This window comes from Theropithecus gelada, chromosome 11 (assembly GCF_003255815.1).
Source record: "Theropithecus gelada isolate Dixy chromosome 11, Tgel_1.0, whole genome shotgun sequence".
Taxonomy (NCBI): domain Eukaryota; kingdom Metazoa; phylum Chordata; class Mammalia; order Primates; family Cercopithecidae; genus Theropithecus; species Theropithecus gelada.
Window position 1 is genome coordinate 10,962,197 of NC_037679.1, and position 14,835 is coordinate 10,977,031.

Genomic DNA, 14,835 nt, shown 5'->3' on the forward strand with positions numbered 1-14,835 from the left:
TACCATCCTGTGGTGGAAGGACCTGTACCTCCCACAGACAGAAAGCTGGAGCTCTAAGGCTTAAAGAATGGGCTTGAGATAAGACCCAGAGAGCCAAAGTGAGACTGGGCCAGTTCTCTTTCTAGAGAAAGAGGAAGTGCCGTAGAGTCTTCATTTCACAATAGCTCCTCAGGACTACCTAGCGTCAGGTGGGACACCTGAACTCAAACTGGTACTCCCAGCTGCCTGGGGAGGCTGTGATTTGAAACAGAGCTTCCCCACCATGACCCACCCTCACCAGAACATGTTCTTCCTCTTTTCCCTAGGGTGAGCTACCTAGAATTTGAGGATATTGATCAGGTATCCCACATGCCCCTGCTAAACAAATAAGCTGCTAAAGCACTAACAGTCCTGCACATTAGCATTTATTTTTTGAGATGAGGTCTTACTCTGTCACCAGCCTTGAGTGCAGTGGCACCATCTCTGCTCACTGCAGCCTCTGCCTCCTGGGCTCACACAATCCTCGCACCTCAGCCTCTCGAGTAGCTGGGGCTATAGGCACACACCACCATGCCTGGCTAATTTTTGTGTCTTGGGTAGAGATGGAGTTTCACCATGTTGCCCAGGCTGGTCTCGAACTCCTTGGCCTCCCAAAGTGTTGGGTTTACAGACATGAGCCACTGTGCCCAGCCAGCATTTATTTCACAAACATTTTTATGACTTTATATGAGGTAGAAGGGGGTAAAGAGCATAGGACAGGCATGCAGTCAACTGATACTAATTCATAAGCCCTCTAGCTTTTGGGGGTTGCTTGATCATTACATTACTGTGGTATCCAACTGGCTCCTGTGAAGACCTCTGTGCCAGTTATTAGTAAATAATATAGTCGAATGCCATTATCTGTGTAGAATTGCTCCAGAAGCAATAAGGAGAAGCAGAGGTTATCCCTGTTGCAAGCATGTTCCCAGCCCCTGGGGAGCTTACACTAGCTTCCACAGCAACTATGGCCTAATTCCAGGCTTATGCTAGGTGGGGGGACATTCCCAGGCCATCACAGTGGCTTCAATCGCTGCCACTTTTGAGTTGTGGAGGGGCAATTAGTCTTGGCCTGTCACCTGAACAGCTGGAACTGCTGGACTTTTTGGTGTCCATTTGAGTAAAGTGTCTGGTTTCTTTGGCATTTTAGAACATTCAGCAGGTTAGGTTCTAACTTAGCACCATCCACTGGTGACTTGATGTCTGAGTCTGTTACTCATCGCACTTGTTTCCCTAATTGATTTTTGTTCTTCCTTGTTGCCCCTTAAAGCTGTAAGTACTTTTCAGAGTCATGGGATTATCCAGATGACTTCAAGGTTAATTTGTTTTATTTATAAGCCATACAAGTTCTCAAACAAGGAAAACATTCTGTTTTGCTCAGCTCCTTGGCTGCATTGGAGATTGTGTCCTGTAAAAGAATTTTGGCATCTTTTCCCCAGGACGTTTATCCCACTGTATATGGAGATCAGCAAGCCTGTCAGTTCCAGAGATGGGGACTTGCGGAGACCACTTGCCTCATCCTGAATTCAGACTGCTGAAACCATTCTCCATTTGAAAATATTCACATCATTTTGGAAGTCACCTAATGTCTTTCCCCCTTTTTTTCCAGTCTGCAACCATAGATGCCCTGAATTTATTTTTTATTTTTTAATGTTTTTAGGTAGGTCTCACCCTGCTGCCCAGGCTGGAGTACAGTGGCACAGTCATGGCTCACTGCAGCCTCAAAGTCCTGGGCTCAAGCAGCCTTCCCACCTCAGCCTCCTGAGTAGGTAGGACTGCAGACACATGCCATGGCGCCCAGCTTCATGCCCTGAATTTGATGTCTCCTCAATTCCTTTGTTTGTTTGTTTGTTTGTTTTTTAGGTTTGATTCTTTCCTTAAAGAATACTTTAAGCAATGTTAGGATTATCTCCAGGAAGGGCTTAACAGAGACTCAAAGGATTATAAGAGAGCCCTCGACTGCTAAAGAATAACCCAGATAAGACCCTTATTGATCCTGTCCTGAGCCAAATTAATCAGCTGAGTAACAGCTTATCTCTCAGCAACGTTTAGAGCCAGCCACTGAATTGGCCTTTAGACCTCCTCCTTCATTCTCCACACTGTGGGCCTATTTGTTAGCAGATAAGTCACCCACCCTGAAGAGCTGGGATCTTCTTACATTATATGGTGCCTATAGCCACTCAAAGCTTAGTTTCTTGCAATCTTTACCTGACAGTTTCGTAAGATGAAGCTGACCCAGGGGACTGTTGAGCCCAGGTACTTGGTTGAGAAAGAATAGCTTCTCTTCAGGTATACCTGTTAAGACTTCATGAAGAATCTGGCAACTTTCAGTTCTTTTGGATTTAAGAGTTGGCTGTACTTGGTAATAATAGGGAAGTATACACCTCCGTATAAATTCTTATTGATAATGATGGATGGATAGAGAGAAAGGGATTGGTTGGTGCTACTATGTTCTAGATAGGGCTTTTGTGGCCCATAGTTTAGGCAGACGTTGAACTCTGGACCATCTGCCTTTCCAAGAAAATTAGGGTAGCCTAATAGGGCAACATTTACTTCCAGATTTGCTTTGGACACTGCCTAGGGCTTCAGAGAAGATACCTACACTGGTGGATTATGAGCACATGCATAGATCAAGGTTCATACCCCTTTTTATTTTATTATTTATTTATTTATTTATTTATTTATTGAGATGGAGTTTCTCACTTGTCGCTCAGGTTGGAGTGCAATGGCACCATCTCCGCTCACTGCAACCTCTGCCTCCCGGGTTCAAGCAATTCTCCTGCCTCATCCTCCCAAGCAGCTGGGATTATAGGCATGCACCACCACATCCAGCTAATTTCTTCTTGTATTTTTAGCAGAGACCGCGTTTCACCATGTTGGCCAGGCTAGTCTCGAACTTCTGATCTCACGTGATCCACCCACCTCCGCCACAACGCCCGGCCATACCTGTTTTAAATGGAAACCTTTAAACCTGCTCATCCTGACCCTTGCTAGGTCATTCACCTTCCACTTCTATCCCCTGCCAGTCATGCTGCTTAATTATACATGTCTTCATTTTTTTTAAAATTGTGTGTGTGCAATTCACAGACACAGGATCAAATAATTAAAGCCCTAGGATAAAGATAAAAAGCAGCAAATGAAACTAAGTTGTAGATTGTTTCTTTTTTCCTCTCTAAATTTTCTTTAAAGTATCATCAATTTAAGTAAGCTAAGCTGATCTGCAACCACCACTTCCCAGTAGGAAGAATTTAAGAGCTGTTGATGGAAATATCTTAACCTATCCTAGAATTTGTGTTGTAAGAAACCCAGAACCCAGCCAGGCATGGTGGCTTAAGCCTGTAATCCCAGCACTTTGAGAGGCCAAGGCAGGCAAATCACCTGAGGTCAGGAGTTTGAGACCAGCCTGGCCAACACAGTGAAAGCCCGTCTCTACTAAAAATACAAAATTAGCTGGGCATGGTGGCACGTGCCTGTAATCCTAGCTACTCACCCAGGAGGCTGAGGCAGGGAGAATTGCTTGAACCCAGGAAGTGAAGGTTGCGGTGAGCCAAGATTGCGCCTTTGTTCTCCAGCCTGGACAACAGAGTGAGACTTTGTCTCAAAAAAAAAAAAAAAAAAAAAAAAAGTAGAAACCCAGAACCCAAGCATTCTGGAGTCTGACTAACTAAAGGTATTTTTAGATCTGTTCTCCCCTGAAGAATTCTGTAACTCTCAGCTCAGGCCCAGGCAGGCATAAATGCAGTTAGCATGGTGTTGAGGAAGCATCGTGGTAACTGCTCTGAGAGCTCTGGTAGAATAAGGTAAGTTTGCCTCTGGCAGAGCAGGAAAGTGACCACATGTCTAGGCCTGGAGGTCTGCAGGCTTCTTCCCCCTGGTACGGCAACATATTCAAGTCTGGATTGTCCAGATAGGCCTGTTGGAATGTTGTCATGTAATCTGCCCACTGGGGACGTGACCTGTCTGTGGAAGAAAAAGCATTGGCCTGGGAGTCAGGCAGTGGAGGTCTTTAATCTTGGTTCCACAACTGCCAGTGTAACCCTGGGCAAATTCTTGTGTACAGGTCTCAATTTCCTCATCTATCAAATTAATTTTTTTTCCAATTCTTCTAGCTGTTATTCTAATGATAAGAGTTATAGAAGATTGACATGGAAATGACAGACCTGAGGATAATTCATTTTGGACTGTTCTGGAAGGAAAGAATGAGAATTATAAGGAAAAGTATGGGTTCATTTGTCCAGACTCACCCAAGTTCTTGTGGCCATGGAGGGGTCCTGGTTATAGTTGAAAGTCAAAAGGATTATCATAGTTAAAAGTGAGAGATAGAAGGATATGTTTAAAAGATAGAGATACAACTCACTTAAGTGAGTTCTCATGGAGCACAATTCTTCTTGGGAACTGCAAAGTCAGCCATGGTACTTATTGAACGTTTTCATTGTTCTTAATGTCATGATGCATAAGATTCTCAAACAAATGGTTTTTTGTCAACCAGGAGTAAGAGAGCTTGTCCCTGTTGGAAAGCCAATGGTGAATGAGCTGAGGAGGGGGCAGCTTGTGTGGAGTATGTGTATTTATCTGTATTCTTTTCCATAGGTACCATTAAATTTGTCTGGCTTAATTTAATGGGGACTTCTGGGACCTGCAGAGACTGTAAAGGGCGAGGGTAAGGCTCTTGTCTGTTCAGGCTCCTCTCCTTCCAGTGGAACTTCCTCACTCTCTCCCTCTCCCGTCAGCCTCTCCCCTTTTCCAAATTGTGTGTATGTTCTACCGCCTTCTCAATTTTCTCTTCCCTCTTGTTTTTTCTTCTGCCTCTCAACCACCTTTCCTTCCAGGTCGTTTGAGTCAAGTTGAAATAGGCAGCTGATGTTACCCACTTCCTCTACCTGGGGGGCCCAATCTGTGTCTTCAGTGCTAGGGGCTTTATTCTAACACTCTGGAACCTCTGTTTTCTTTTCTTTTTTTTTTTTTTCTTTTATTTGTTTATTTTTTTGTTACCTTTTTTGTTTTTGTTTTTCTCTTCTGTTTCTGTGTAGGTCTCTTTAGTCAGCCTTATAGCTAATGCCCTGGGCTACTCGGAACTAGGTGCCATAAAGTCCCTTAGGACCCTAAGAGCTTTGAGACCCTTAAGAGCCTTATCACGATTTGAAGGGATGAGGGTAAGATACTAAGAGCAGCTGATCCTTCTGCATGCCAGTGGAAACTGTTTAAGCATGCTAGAACTGATCACATGGTGGAAAGATCATTCAAACACAAATTCTGTGATGCAGCTGCTGATTTGATCCTCCACTCTCTCCCCCACACCTGCCCCGTGCAAAGGGGAATTGCGTTAAGCTGCCTCATCACATTAATATTGGCCCCACCCCCAACAACATGCCATCGCAGAACATGTTAACATTGGCTATTCTCATTTGGCCTGGCTTACCTGTAGCACTTGGGGCGGCTTTCTGGGCTGTTGATTTAATAGGGAGAATCACCAGGTGCAAAGAAGGGGAATTGTAACCCACAGACCCACTGAAAAGCACAGGCTTCAGGCAGGGAGAGTGCTGTGTAGGGGCATCAGCCAGGTGGGGACTGTGGCCTTGAGGTCACTGAGAAAGCAGCTGAGAATGGGCTTGAAGACATGATGGCAGGCCCGGAATTGGGAATGGAGCAGAATTTGGCATGGCCCTGGGAGAAGAAATGCTTTTCTTTCTATTTGGATTCCTCTTATTGCACCTTGTTGTTCTCAGCCCAGTCCCATACGGACTGGCAGCCTCTGTCTGATAGCAAAGCTTTTTTCCTCACCCCCAACCCCTCTGCCCATGCTGTATGGTCCCCTAACACTGTCAAAATGACAACCAGGTATGATGCTAGATGATTGAATATCAGCTAGTTCTCCTGAAATTTCTTGATACCTCCTATTCCTGCTTTGGTGATACTCCACCCAAAACAATACAAGGTGTTGTCACCCTGCCAACTTAGAAACAGGGTACCTTCTTGGTGCCATTTCCTTGTCTCTTGGTTTAAATAGTTGTGCGTGTGCATGCGTGCACGTGCGCGCGCGCACACACACACACACACACACAAAAAAAAAAGTCAATTTCTTAAAATCAAAGGGGCAACTAGCTTTGGTGGTAATAGTTGTCCTGTGGTGATCAGAGAGAGGTCTGTTATACTTAACGAGACCAAGAAAACTCGCTTCAATTCAGATGTTGAATACATGCAGGAGAGCAAACCAGAGGATATATTTTTAAATGTGCAAACGTCAGAATGTAGGAATAAAAATTAAACTGTTGCAATAGTCTACATGAAGCAAGACCGATTGGAAAAACTAGATACCAGGACAGTGCTGCTTCATTCATTCCTCATCTGTGACCCCTGGCTGTTCTTCCATGAAGCCACCCACAGTTATATAGGAAGATGAAAACTTAATTGGGACTTGGGAATTTTATTATGCTAATTTATCCAGACAAATGCTTTTTGTAACAAATTCATGTTTCTTCTGTAGCACAGTCACAGTTTGGTTTACTAAATGTAAGCTTTCTGCAACTCTCCTGAAACCATCTGCAGGAAGGGCAGTTCCACAGTAGTGTAAATTTATTTTAATTTTTTTAAAAACTTGGAATTTTAAGACTTTGTCCCACAGATAAGAGAGGTTTTAGCATGTGTGCAGTAAGGTCATTGCTATGCTTAGGCTAAATTTAGGAAGAGAGTTTATTACACAAGATTCAGTGGTTTAGACAGCCACGGTGGGATTGAACATGTGGTTAAAATGCTCGTCTCTGCTCCCTCCCCCTTTGCACCTTTTCCAGAGCTAGTTAAATGTTTTAATAAACCACACTGGTTTTTTTATAAAGTTGATAATCCACTTTGGTGACTGAAAAACTGAGGACAAGATGCAACCAAAAGAAGTCCACTGAAGACAGTACTTGCAGCATTGTACTGGAGCTCCTCCGCATCCCCTTACAGTGATCCCTGATCTCCCAAAAGGAGAATGGTGATACCTGAAGAAATCCCCCCATCCCCCCACCAAAAAAATGCCCATCTGACGCATCTGATGCTTGTTACTAACTCTTTCCATCTAGATGCTCATTACTGTCAGTCCTGGCCAGGCAGACAGAAGCAGTCCTCATGGCTGCTGAGGCCAGTTTGCTCATGAGGCAGTTATTTGAATAACCTGGATGCAGGAGCCGTTTTGGGAGCCACAAAATAGTCTACATGAATAGTCTTCCCTTTAGCTGCCCCTTCTTTCTCTACCTTTCCTGGACCCTCAGTTTCCAGTCCCCTAAAAACTTTTATTTGTCAACTTGAAAGTAGTTTAGGAGCCCGGAGGTCCCAAATGAATAATCAGAACAGTAGATAGTTTTATTTGAAAAGCATTACGATGTTTTATTTGAAAAGCATCTACATCAAGATTTTTTTCGGTAAGATAATGGGCGAGAACAAGTTTGAACCCAAAGCTGGAATTTAAAACAATAAATGTACATTGAGGGAAGCTTTGGAATAAGAGCGCCACCTCATTTGGTTGACTCCAGCCAACTAACAGACGGTATTGACCATGGCTGGTTAGGCAGGTGAAAAGGAATCAGGGATCCATTCCTGCCCTGCAGGTTTCCTAGCCCTCCTGTGGAAGAGTAACTGCAAGAAGAAAAGATTGGATCTGGCTAAGCTTATAGTAAGTTTCCCAGTAATAAACAGAATTAGGTACACATGTTTTATTTAAATGTCGTTTTTCTATGGGGCATTTTTTTTTATTCTGTGGTTTTGGTTCTTCCATATGCCAACACTTGAGAGATTACCTTTAGAAAATTTTAAATAAGAAATCTTCATAAACTGAACACCATCCATGCAGATGGGCTCAACTGTCACTGTGCTGCTCCAATTACAGACTCAGAGCTTCACTTGAGAAGGGAGCATATGACCCAAGCCTGTCCTGGGACACTGACTTCAGTCTCCTCTCCTTCCTCAAACCAAAGACCAGGAAAACTGAAGCACTTGTGCTATAGGCAAAGGAATACTTAATGTAGTTCTTTGCTTTTCTCTCCTCCATAGTAATCTTCATTTAAAGATTTCGCTGTGCTGTTAAATTTTTGAGGGTATATAATATTAGTGCCATGAAACATGCATGCATTTTTGTTGATTGTCAGTACATAGTTGTCCATTAAAGCCATGTTCCCTCTGCCAGATATTAAAAGCTTGCTGATTTATAGTATTTAATGAGCAACAATAATGTCCAAGACATTATAGAGAAGACAAAAATACTGTAAGAATTAATATCCATTGGAATTTTCTCATCAATTAAATGGGATTTGTATCAATTGCCAAGTATAAACTTCCATTGATAAAAGTAACTTTTTATGGATTACTAAAACCTAGCTTTGAGTGATATTTCCATGTCTAGTTCTTAACAATAATAGATTTCATGATAATTAAAGGCAATGTAGAATAACTAGAGAGCTTGTATAGAGAAGATCAAATTCATTGACTATCAGTGGAAATTTGAATTATCATTTATAATATATATTTAGTGTGAGACTTCAAAATAAGAAATATGATCTCTTGCCCAGTGGTTGCTGAGAATAACAGCACAATGATCATTACATACGGAGCACAGTTAAATAGTTTCTTCTTAACATATTGCAGCTTATCAGCTAATGTTCAAAGCAAGGAAGAATAATTAGTACATTTAATCAACTCTGGGCTGGGCATGGTGTCTTCATGCCTGTAATCCCAGAACTTTTGGAGGCCAAGCTGGGCAGATCACTTTGAGGTCAGGAGTTCGAGACCAACCTGGCCAACATGGCAGAACTCCATCTCTACTAAAAATACAAAAATTGGCTGGGCGCGGTAGCACACATCTGTAGTCCCAGTTACTTGGGAGGCTGAGGCAGGAGAATCGCTTGAACCCAGGAAGGGGAGGTTGCAGTGAGCCGAGATCGCATCACTGCACTCCAGCCTGGTCAACAGAGTGAGACCCTTTCTCAAAAAAAGTAAATAAAAATTTAAAATTAATCAACTCTGTTTTCTGTTTTATTCATAATACTAAGGTAAAAAGTTTTTCTCTGGTTATGATTAAAGTACATTTGCATCTTATAAAACTTTGGATTTTTAGGATTTTATATCAGAGAATAAGGCTCAGTGAATATTTTTGTATATTGATTCACTTGATCAAATGGATCAATATATAAAATTTTGTATATACTTTATGAGAATAAAAGTTCTAAGAGATCACTTCATTAATTTTTCTTCCCTGTGGTAAATATTAACCCATATTTAACTGTAACCCATAGTATGTAGGACAGGTTAGACTGGGTTTGAGTAGAAGCTTAAGATCATTCTCTGCATAGTCAGAAGAGTTCTTGGAGGAAGTAGGTTCTGAATTGAGATTAAAAAGCAACATGCCTCGGTTTCAAGTCTTTGGGACCTACTTCCTATGCCACATTTGTAATGGTCTAACAGAAGGTCACAGTCTCCCACCTAAGGTCTGCTGCGAAATGCTGTCACATAGACTGGAGTTTTTGAATCTTTACATAATCTACTCCCTTATTGTTTGAGAAATTATTTTTCCATTTGTGGATCATCCTCCTTTTGCCTGTTCTTTTGCACATTTCATTGCTTTTTGGTGCTCCCGCCAAAGGGTGAGCAACTGTAGAATGAGGAGGTAAATTCAAATCTGAGTACGTGACAAATTTGGTAATATAAATCAATATGAATATCATTCTCCAAAAAAAATTGAAGATTTTCCAGATTTCAGATATCCTGGCTTTCCTTGCTCAAAGTAATAAACAATTAACAAAGTAATAAACACTTTATACTAATGACAGAGCTGTCAGATCTAGAAGAGATTTCTTGGTCTAAGAATTAAGAAATAACTGCCTCTCAGTCTAAAGGCCTTAATATATGAATTGGAGAAACACAAAATGAATATTTTAATCTAAAAAGAAGAGTGACTCCTTAGCAGAAGAATATCATTGCATTTTTTACACAAGATAGAACAGGTAGCTCTGATCAGCCACATGTCCTGATGAGTGACAATGCAGTCTTAAGGCAAAACCAGAAGATAAGCAAAACCTAAACCCTAAACTGTATGCTGCTCTGACTGACACTGTAAAGCAAAATCAAAGTTGAAAACAACCCAGAAACTTTGATTCCTAAGGGGTTTTTTCCTTTGCTTTTTTAAAATTCCTGAGCTTACTGTAATCAGTGACTTTTAACAATATGCCAATTTTTTAGTTTCCAAAGCAGTGATGATCTAACCCAAAACTCTCTTAAAAACCTTAAGTCATCCTATTTCTAATACATTGTGATGAGTGGAGTCAAGCCCTGGAATGAGCAGAGAGACGACAGCATTAGCCAAGCAGGGAGCGACTCTGATTTAAAAGCCTACAAAGTCAGAATAAAAAGGCTGGAGAAGTATAATGAACCTTGAGTGAAAGCACATCTGTTCAGATTTTATTTTACACTGTTTGGTAGAGGGAATATAGCTTTTTTTTTTTTTTCTTGAGCCTGCAAAATATGCATGCTCAGCTATTGCCTGAAATAAAATAACTGGCCTTGCGTAGTCATAAAAGAGACATTATGTACTGTTAACTGGCTCTCTATTAACCACAACGGGTAGTTCTCTGTGATTCTGAACAATTATACCTTGTTTTTCAGAGGGGGAATGTCTGTTGAAAGGCAACTAGCAAGCTGAAAGTTACTCATATTTTCCCACTGGGCATGTTTTATGAATTGAGGAAGAGGGAGACTGGACTAAGAAATAATTTTTCAGTCCCAGGCTGATGCATAGGAAAGAAGACGTAGGTCAACTTGCCTGGGGAATTTGTGTTAGTCAAAATAAAGATGTAACTTTTTAAAATTCTTCAATATAGGCCTAGACTTAGAAATTTTTGGTTCTACTTGTCAGTCTGTCCAGTTACTCTGATTCCAAAGGGAATGTAATGTTTCCATACAGAACAAGCCACACAATGTCATTCCCCTCCTGGAAATCAAAAAATGTGCTTGCTCCCATTTCCACCCAACACTCAGCAACCTCCCCTTCCAATGCAGGTGGTGGTGAATGCCTTGGTGGGCGCCATCCCCTCCATCATGAATGTGCTGCTGGTGTGTCTCATCTTCTGGCTGATTTTCAGCATCATGGGAGTTAACCTGTTTGCGGGAAAGTACCACTACTGCTTTAATGAGACTTCTGAAATCCGATTTGAAATAGAAGATGTCAACAATAAAACTGAATGTGAAAAGCTCATGGAGGGGAACAATACAGAGATCAGATGGAAGAACGTGAAGATCAACTTTGACAATGTTGGGGCAGGATACCTGGCCCTTCTTCAAGTAGTAAGTAATGTTTTTTGTTTTCAGTTCTGTGAAATTCAGGCAGCTAGCACAAATCCCATTTGGCTTCTTCTCAACCCTGCTTCTAGAATCACGATTATTCTCAATAAGTCCAAGAGAACAGTGTTGTTCCCCAAACCAGTTTCAGAGAGAGACCTTTCCTGAGTATTCTCTGACTTCTACAAGATCTCACTCAAAGGAAATCTCTCATTGTGCTCAGGAGCAGAGCTGTCCCAGCAACAAATAATTGCTGCAATGTAATAAAGTGGCAGAGAGATCATCTTCCTTTCCTGGTCAGAGTGTAGTTAAAGAGAAGGGCAAAAAAAATCAAGAAGATAAGCGCATAGACAAAAAAGTAATGGCAATTGTGATGGAGCAAAATAATAGTACATACTCCCTACACTCCAGATAACTTAGGAAAAAACCAGGGCAGTGCTTTGGTGCCACACTCACCTCAGCTCCACCCCAGAGAAGGGTATCAGATTAATGTATCACAGGAAGGAAGGATTTAGCTATCTAGATAATTCTCTTTTGCCTAATTTCATTCTTTCGTGCTTAGTTTTCACTTCCTCTCTCACCAGTGTTTTGGAATGTGTGACAAGACAACATAATGCAGTGAAAGCTCGCAGGCTTTGAAATTAGACTGATACTGATTTGAACCATACTCTGATACTTATTGGATATGTAACTTTGGACAAATTATTCAACCTCTCTGACTCTCTGTGTCTTCATCTATTAAATATAGATAATGAAACCTGGCATGGTTGTTAAAAATTTTTGTGATTTTTAAAAATTTCTTAGCACAGTGCCCAGCATATAACCATGCTTAATTAATGAAAATTGCTATTAAGTGTTTTTGTTACTATATTGCCATGCCTATATCATACAGTTCTTGGGAGACTAACTGCAATAACACAGATGAAGCTCTCAACCTAACCTAACATATAGTAAACACTGTCAACTCATAGTAGAAGGCAAAGTTCACAGAATGAACTATAGTTTTTCCTACCCCAAAGCTTTTTTGCTGTTGTATCCCAGTTCAAAAAATTGGACCCACAAATTGAATCTGAATTGAAACACCTCCAGAAAACCAGTGCACATCAACAAGCCAGTCAAACATGATAGTCACAGAGTCCCTGCCATATGCAAGATGCTGTGCGTGACAGTACAGTACTAGGGCCCTCAGATGAATAAAGACCTTCCTGTGCCCTGAAAAAACCTTAGAATCTGGTTGAGTACGTAAAACATGGAGAATAGTACATGGATTATCCATATTTCCAGAATCAGTCTAGATACAGTAGACTGAAGGAGTAGAATTGGGAAGGGACCGTCAAGGATAAAGCTGGTATTGCCACTACATAGGCTACACATGTGTATATCAGTAAAGGGTAAGTCTGATCTTGTTTTTCTTTTAAATGCAACTATGGGTTTTTCCAACCCCTGTCGCTTAACACCTTTTTTTTTTTTGCTTAACACCTTTTTAACAAATGATTCCTCAGTGGAATGGAGTGCTAAGTTCCAAGCATTTTCAGTAGATTCCTGCCGTTCACTCATAAAAGTTTTCCCTAACTTTAGGTAGGCTTCTCGGGCCCATGATTTTGAGTCCTTTTGTAAAGCCTTAATCCCACTACCATTTTCAGCATGTTTATTTGCCACACTTTGTTGTTATTTTCAGGAACAAAGCCCTCCTGGGACCTGTAGTAACAAACAGAAAATTCTGTGTCCAAGGGAGGCTGCACCCAAACCCCTGTTCTGTGTTCTCACTGAACCTAAGCCTGGCCTTTGGGACCCCTGCCTAGACTCCTATCCCTTAATAGGCACCGTCTAATGACTGACTCTGTTTGCCAGGCAACCTTCAAAGGCTGGATGGATATCATGTATGCAGCTGTAGATTCCCGGAAGGTAAGGATGTACATGGCAAAAATACCACCTTCTCAGATGGGTGGAAAGCAAGCAGCATGGTATACCGATCCCACCAAGAAAGAGGAAGGGATGGAGGAATGGAGGAGTTGACGTTTCTCTTTGGAACATTTATTGCTTGTTTTATTGATTATAGATCATTTTCCTTGTCTCAGTAAGTCATCACTCTCTTACATTGGCCCCCGATGATTAGACTGTTAATTTTTACTTGGCCCCAGTGAAGCTGTCTATGCTTCAGTCCTGCTTCATAGCAAAAGTATGGCTCCTAGCAGACAGCCCTCCCTCCCTGTGGCTTCATGATTTGCATGTTCTCCACATGAGTCGGAGGAGGACTAGTGCCCTCTCAAGGCAGGACATGCCAGTGTAGAGAAGGAGGCAGGCAGAAAGAATCTAGGGCTCTCCCATCCCAGGATGTTCAGCAGCTCAGATGGTCACAGTTATGACTGATGGTCTTGGCATGTCCAACTGCAAACTAGGAGCTGATTCTCTTCCTTTTATCCTGTCCTTTGACAGCCTGATGAGCAGCCTAAGTATGAGGACAATATCTACATGTACATCTACTTTGTCATCTTCATCATCTTCGGCTCCTTCTTCACCCTGAACCTGTTCATTGGTGTCATCATTGATAACTTCAATCAACAAAAGAAAAAGATAGGTCTCCTCCCCTCATTGCCAGTGGTTGGAAGTCAGCCCAGATAAGAGGCATCTTTGTCCCTATCTCTAGAAAGAAAATGTCCCTCTTTCTTTCTCTAAAATCTATATTGTCAGCTCAGTGTGACCCTGGCCCCCATACATTAGCCCCAACACACTCTTTCTGTTCAGGGCTAGATTTTGCAGCACGTAGTTTACCACACGTACTAGCAGTCTTTTATTCTTGAGGCCTATTACTGGTCTTGGTCTCCCACCAGAAGCAGGTAGGTCAGAGAGTGCAGTCTAGCAACAGAGATGAAAAGGAAAGAAACAGATGAATAGCTATCGCAAGAAGTAGAAACTCTCTAGACTTGTGATTATCTAATCAATCTCTGAGCACAAGCAAATTGGGATTTGAGAGACCACCCTTGGAAAGTTCACTTCCTTACTTGTTCTAGATGGTTAACAAGTTTTACAAAGCAAATTGAAAAAATTGCTCTTGTTACTCATTTTGTAAGTCAAGTCTATCCCAGCATATTCCAAGACACCCTCCAAATTGCTTTCTTGCACCAGAATTTCCAAATTTGGGGTATCATCTAAAATAAATTGGGTATCAACCAGGACATGAAGATCTTTTTATTCTAAAATGTTTTGTCTAGAATGTATCAGGAAAACTGGCCCCCAGAAAATGAGACTGTGAGATATGACTGCCTTCAAAGTCACTGCTCTCAAGTTTACCCTTTCATGAGGGTCTATAATTGGATAGTCCATTTCCTTTCTACCTCGGGACTGGAAGATCTTAGAAATCCTGAGCTAAAAACAAGGGCAAGTATCTCTTTAGAGCTGAATGATTATCCCAGGTCTACCCCACTCTGGGATAGCTATTAGCTACAAAGGAAAGGGATAGATCTCCCCTCAGTTCTCAGTATTGATCCTTAGGTCCAAACCCATAGCATGTTGAGA

At 41.6% G+C, this 14,835-nt stretch overlaps 1 protein-coding gene across 6 annotated transcripts in view; it reads left to right on the plus strand.

Moving 5' to 3' along the window:
- SCN8A (sodium voltage-gated channel alpha subunit 8) overlaps nt 1–14,835 on the plus strand; it is a 146,034-nt gene that overhangs the window by 108,211 nt on the left and 22,988 nt on the right. For 5 of the 6 annotated variants that reach the window (XM_025403196.1, XM_025403195.1, XM_025403199.1 and 2 more), the window contains 4 exons: nt 5,046–5,168; nt 11,041–11,325; nt 13,171–13,224; nt 13,756–13,893. In XM_025403196.1, coding sequence (XP_025258981.1) covers nt 5,046–5,168; nt 11,041–11,325; nt 13,171–13,224; nt 13,756–13,893 — 600 coding nt within the window. The remainder of the gene's footprint in view (nt 1–5,045; nt 5,169–11,040; nt 11,326–13,170; nt 13,225–13,755; nt 13,894–14,835) is intronic. The other variant, XM_025403197.1, reaches the window with a different exon arrangement.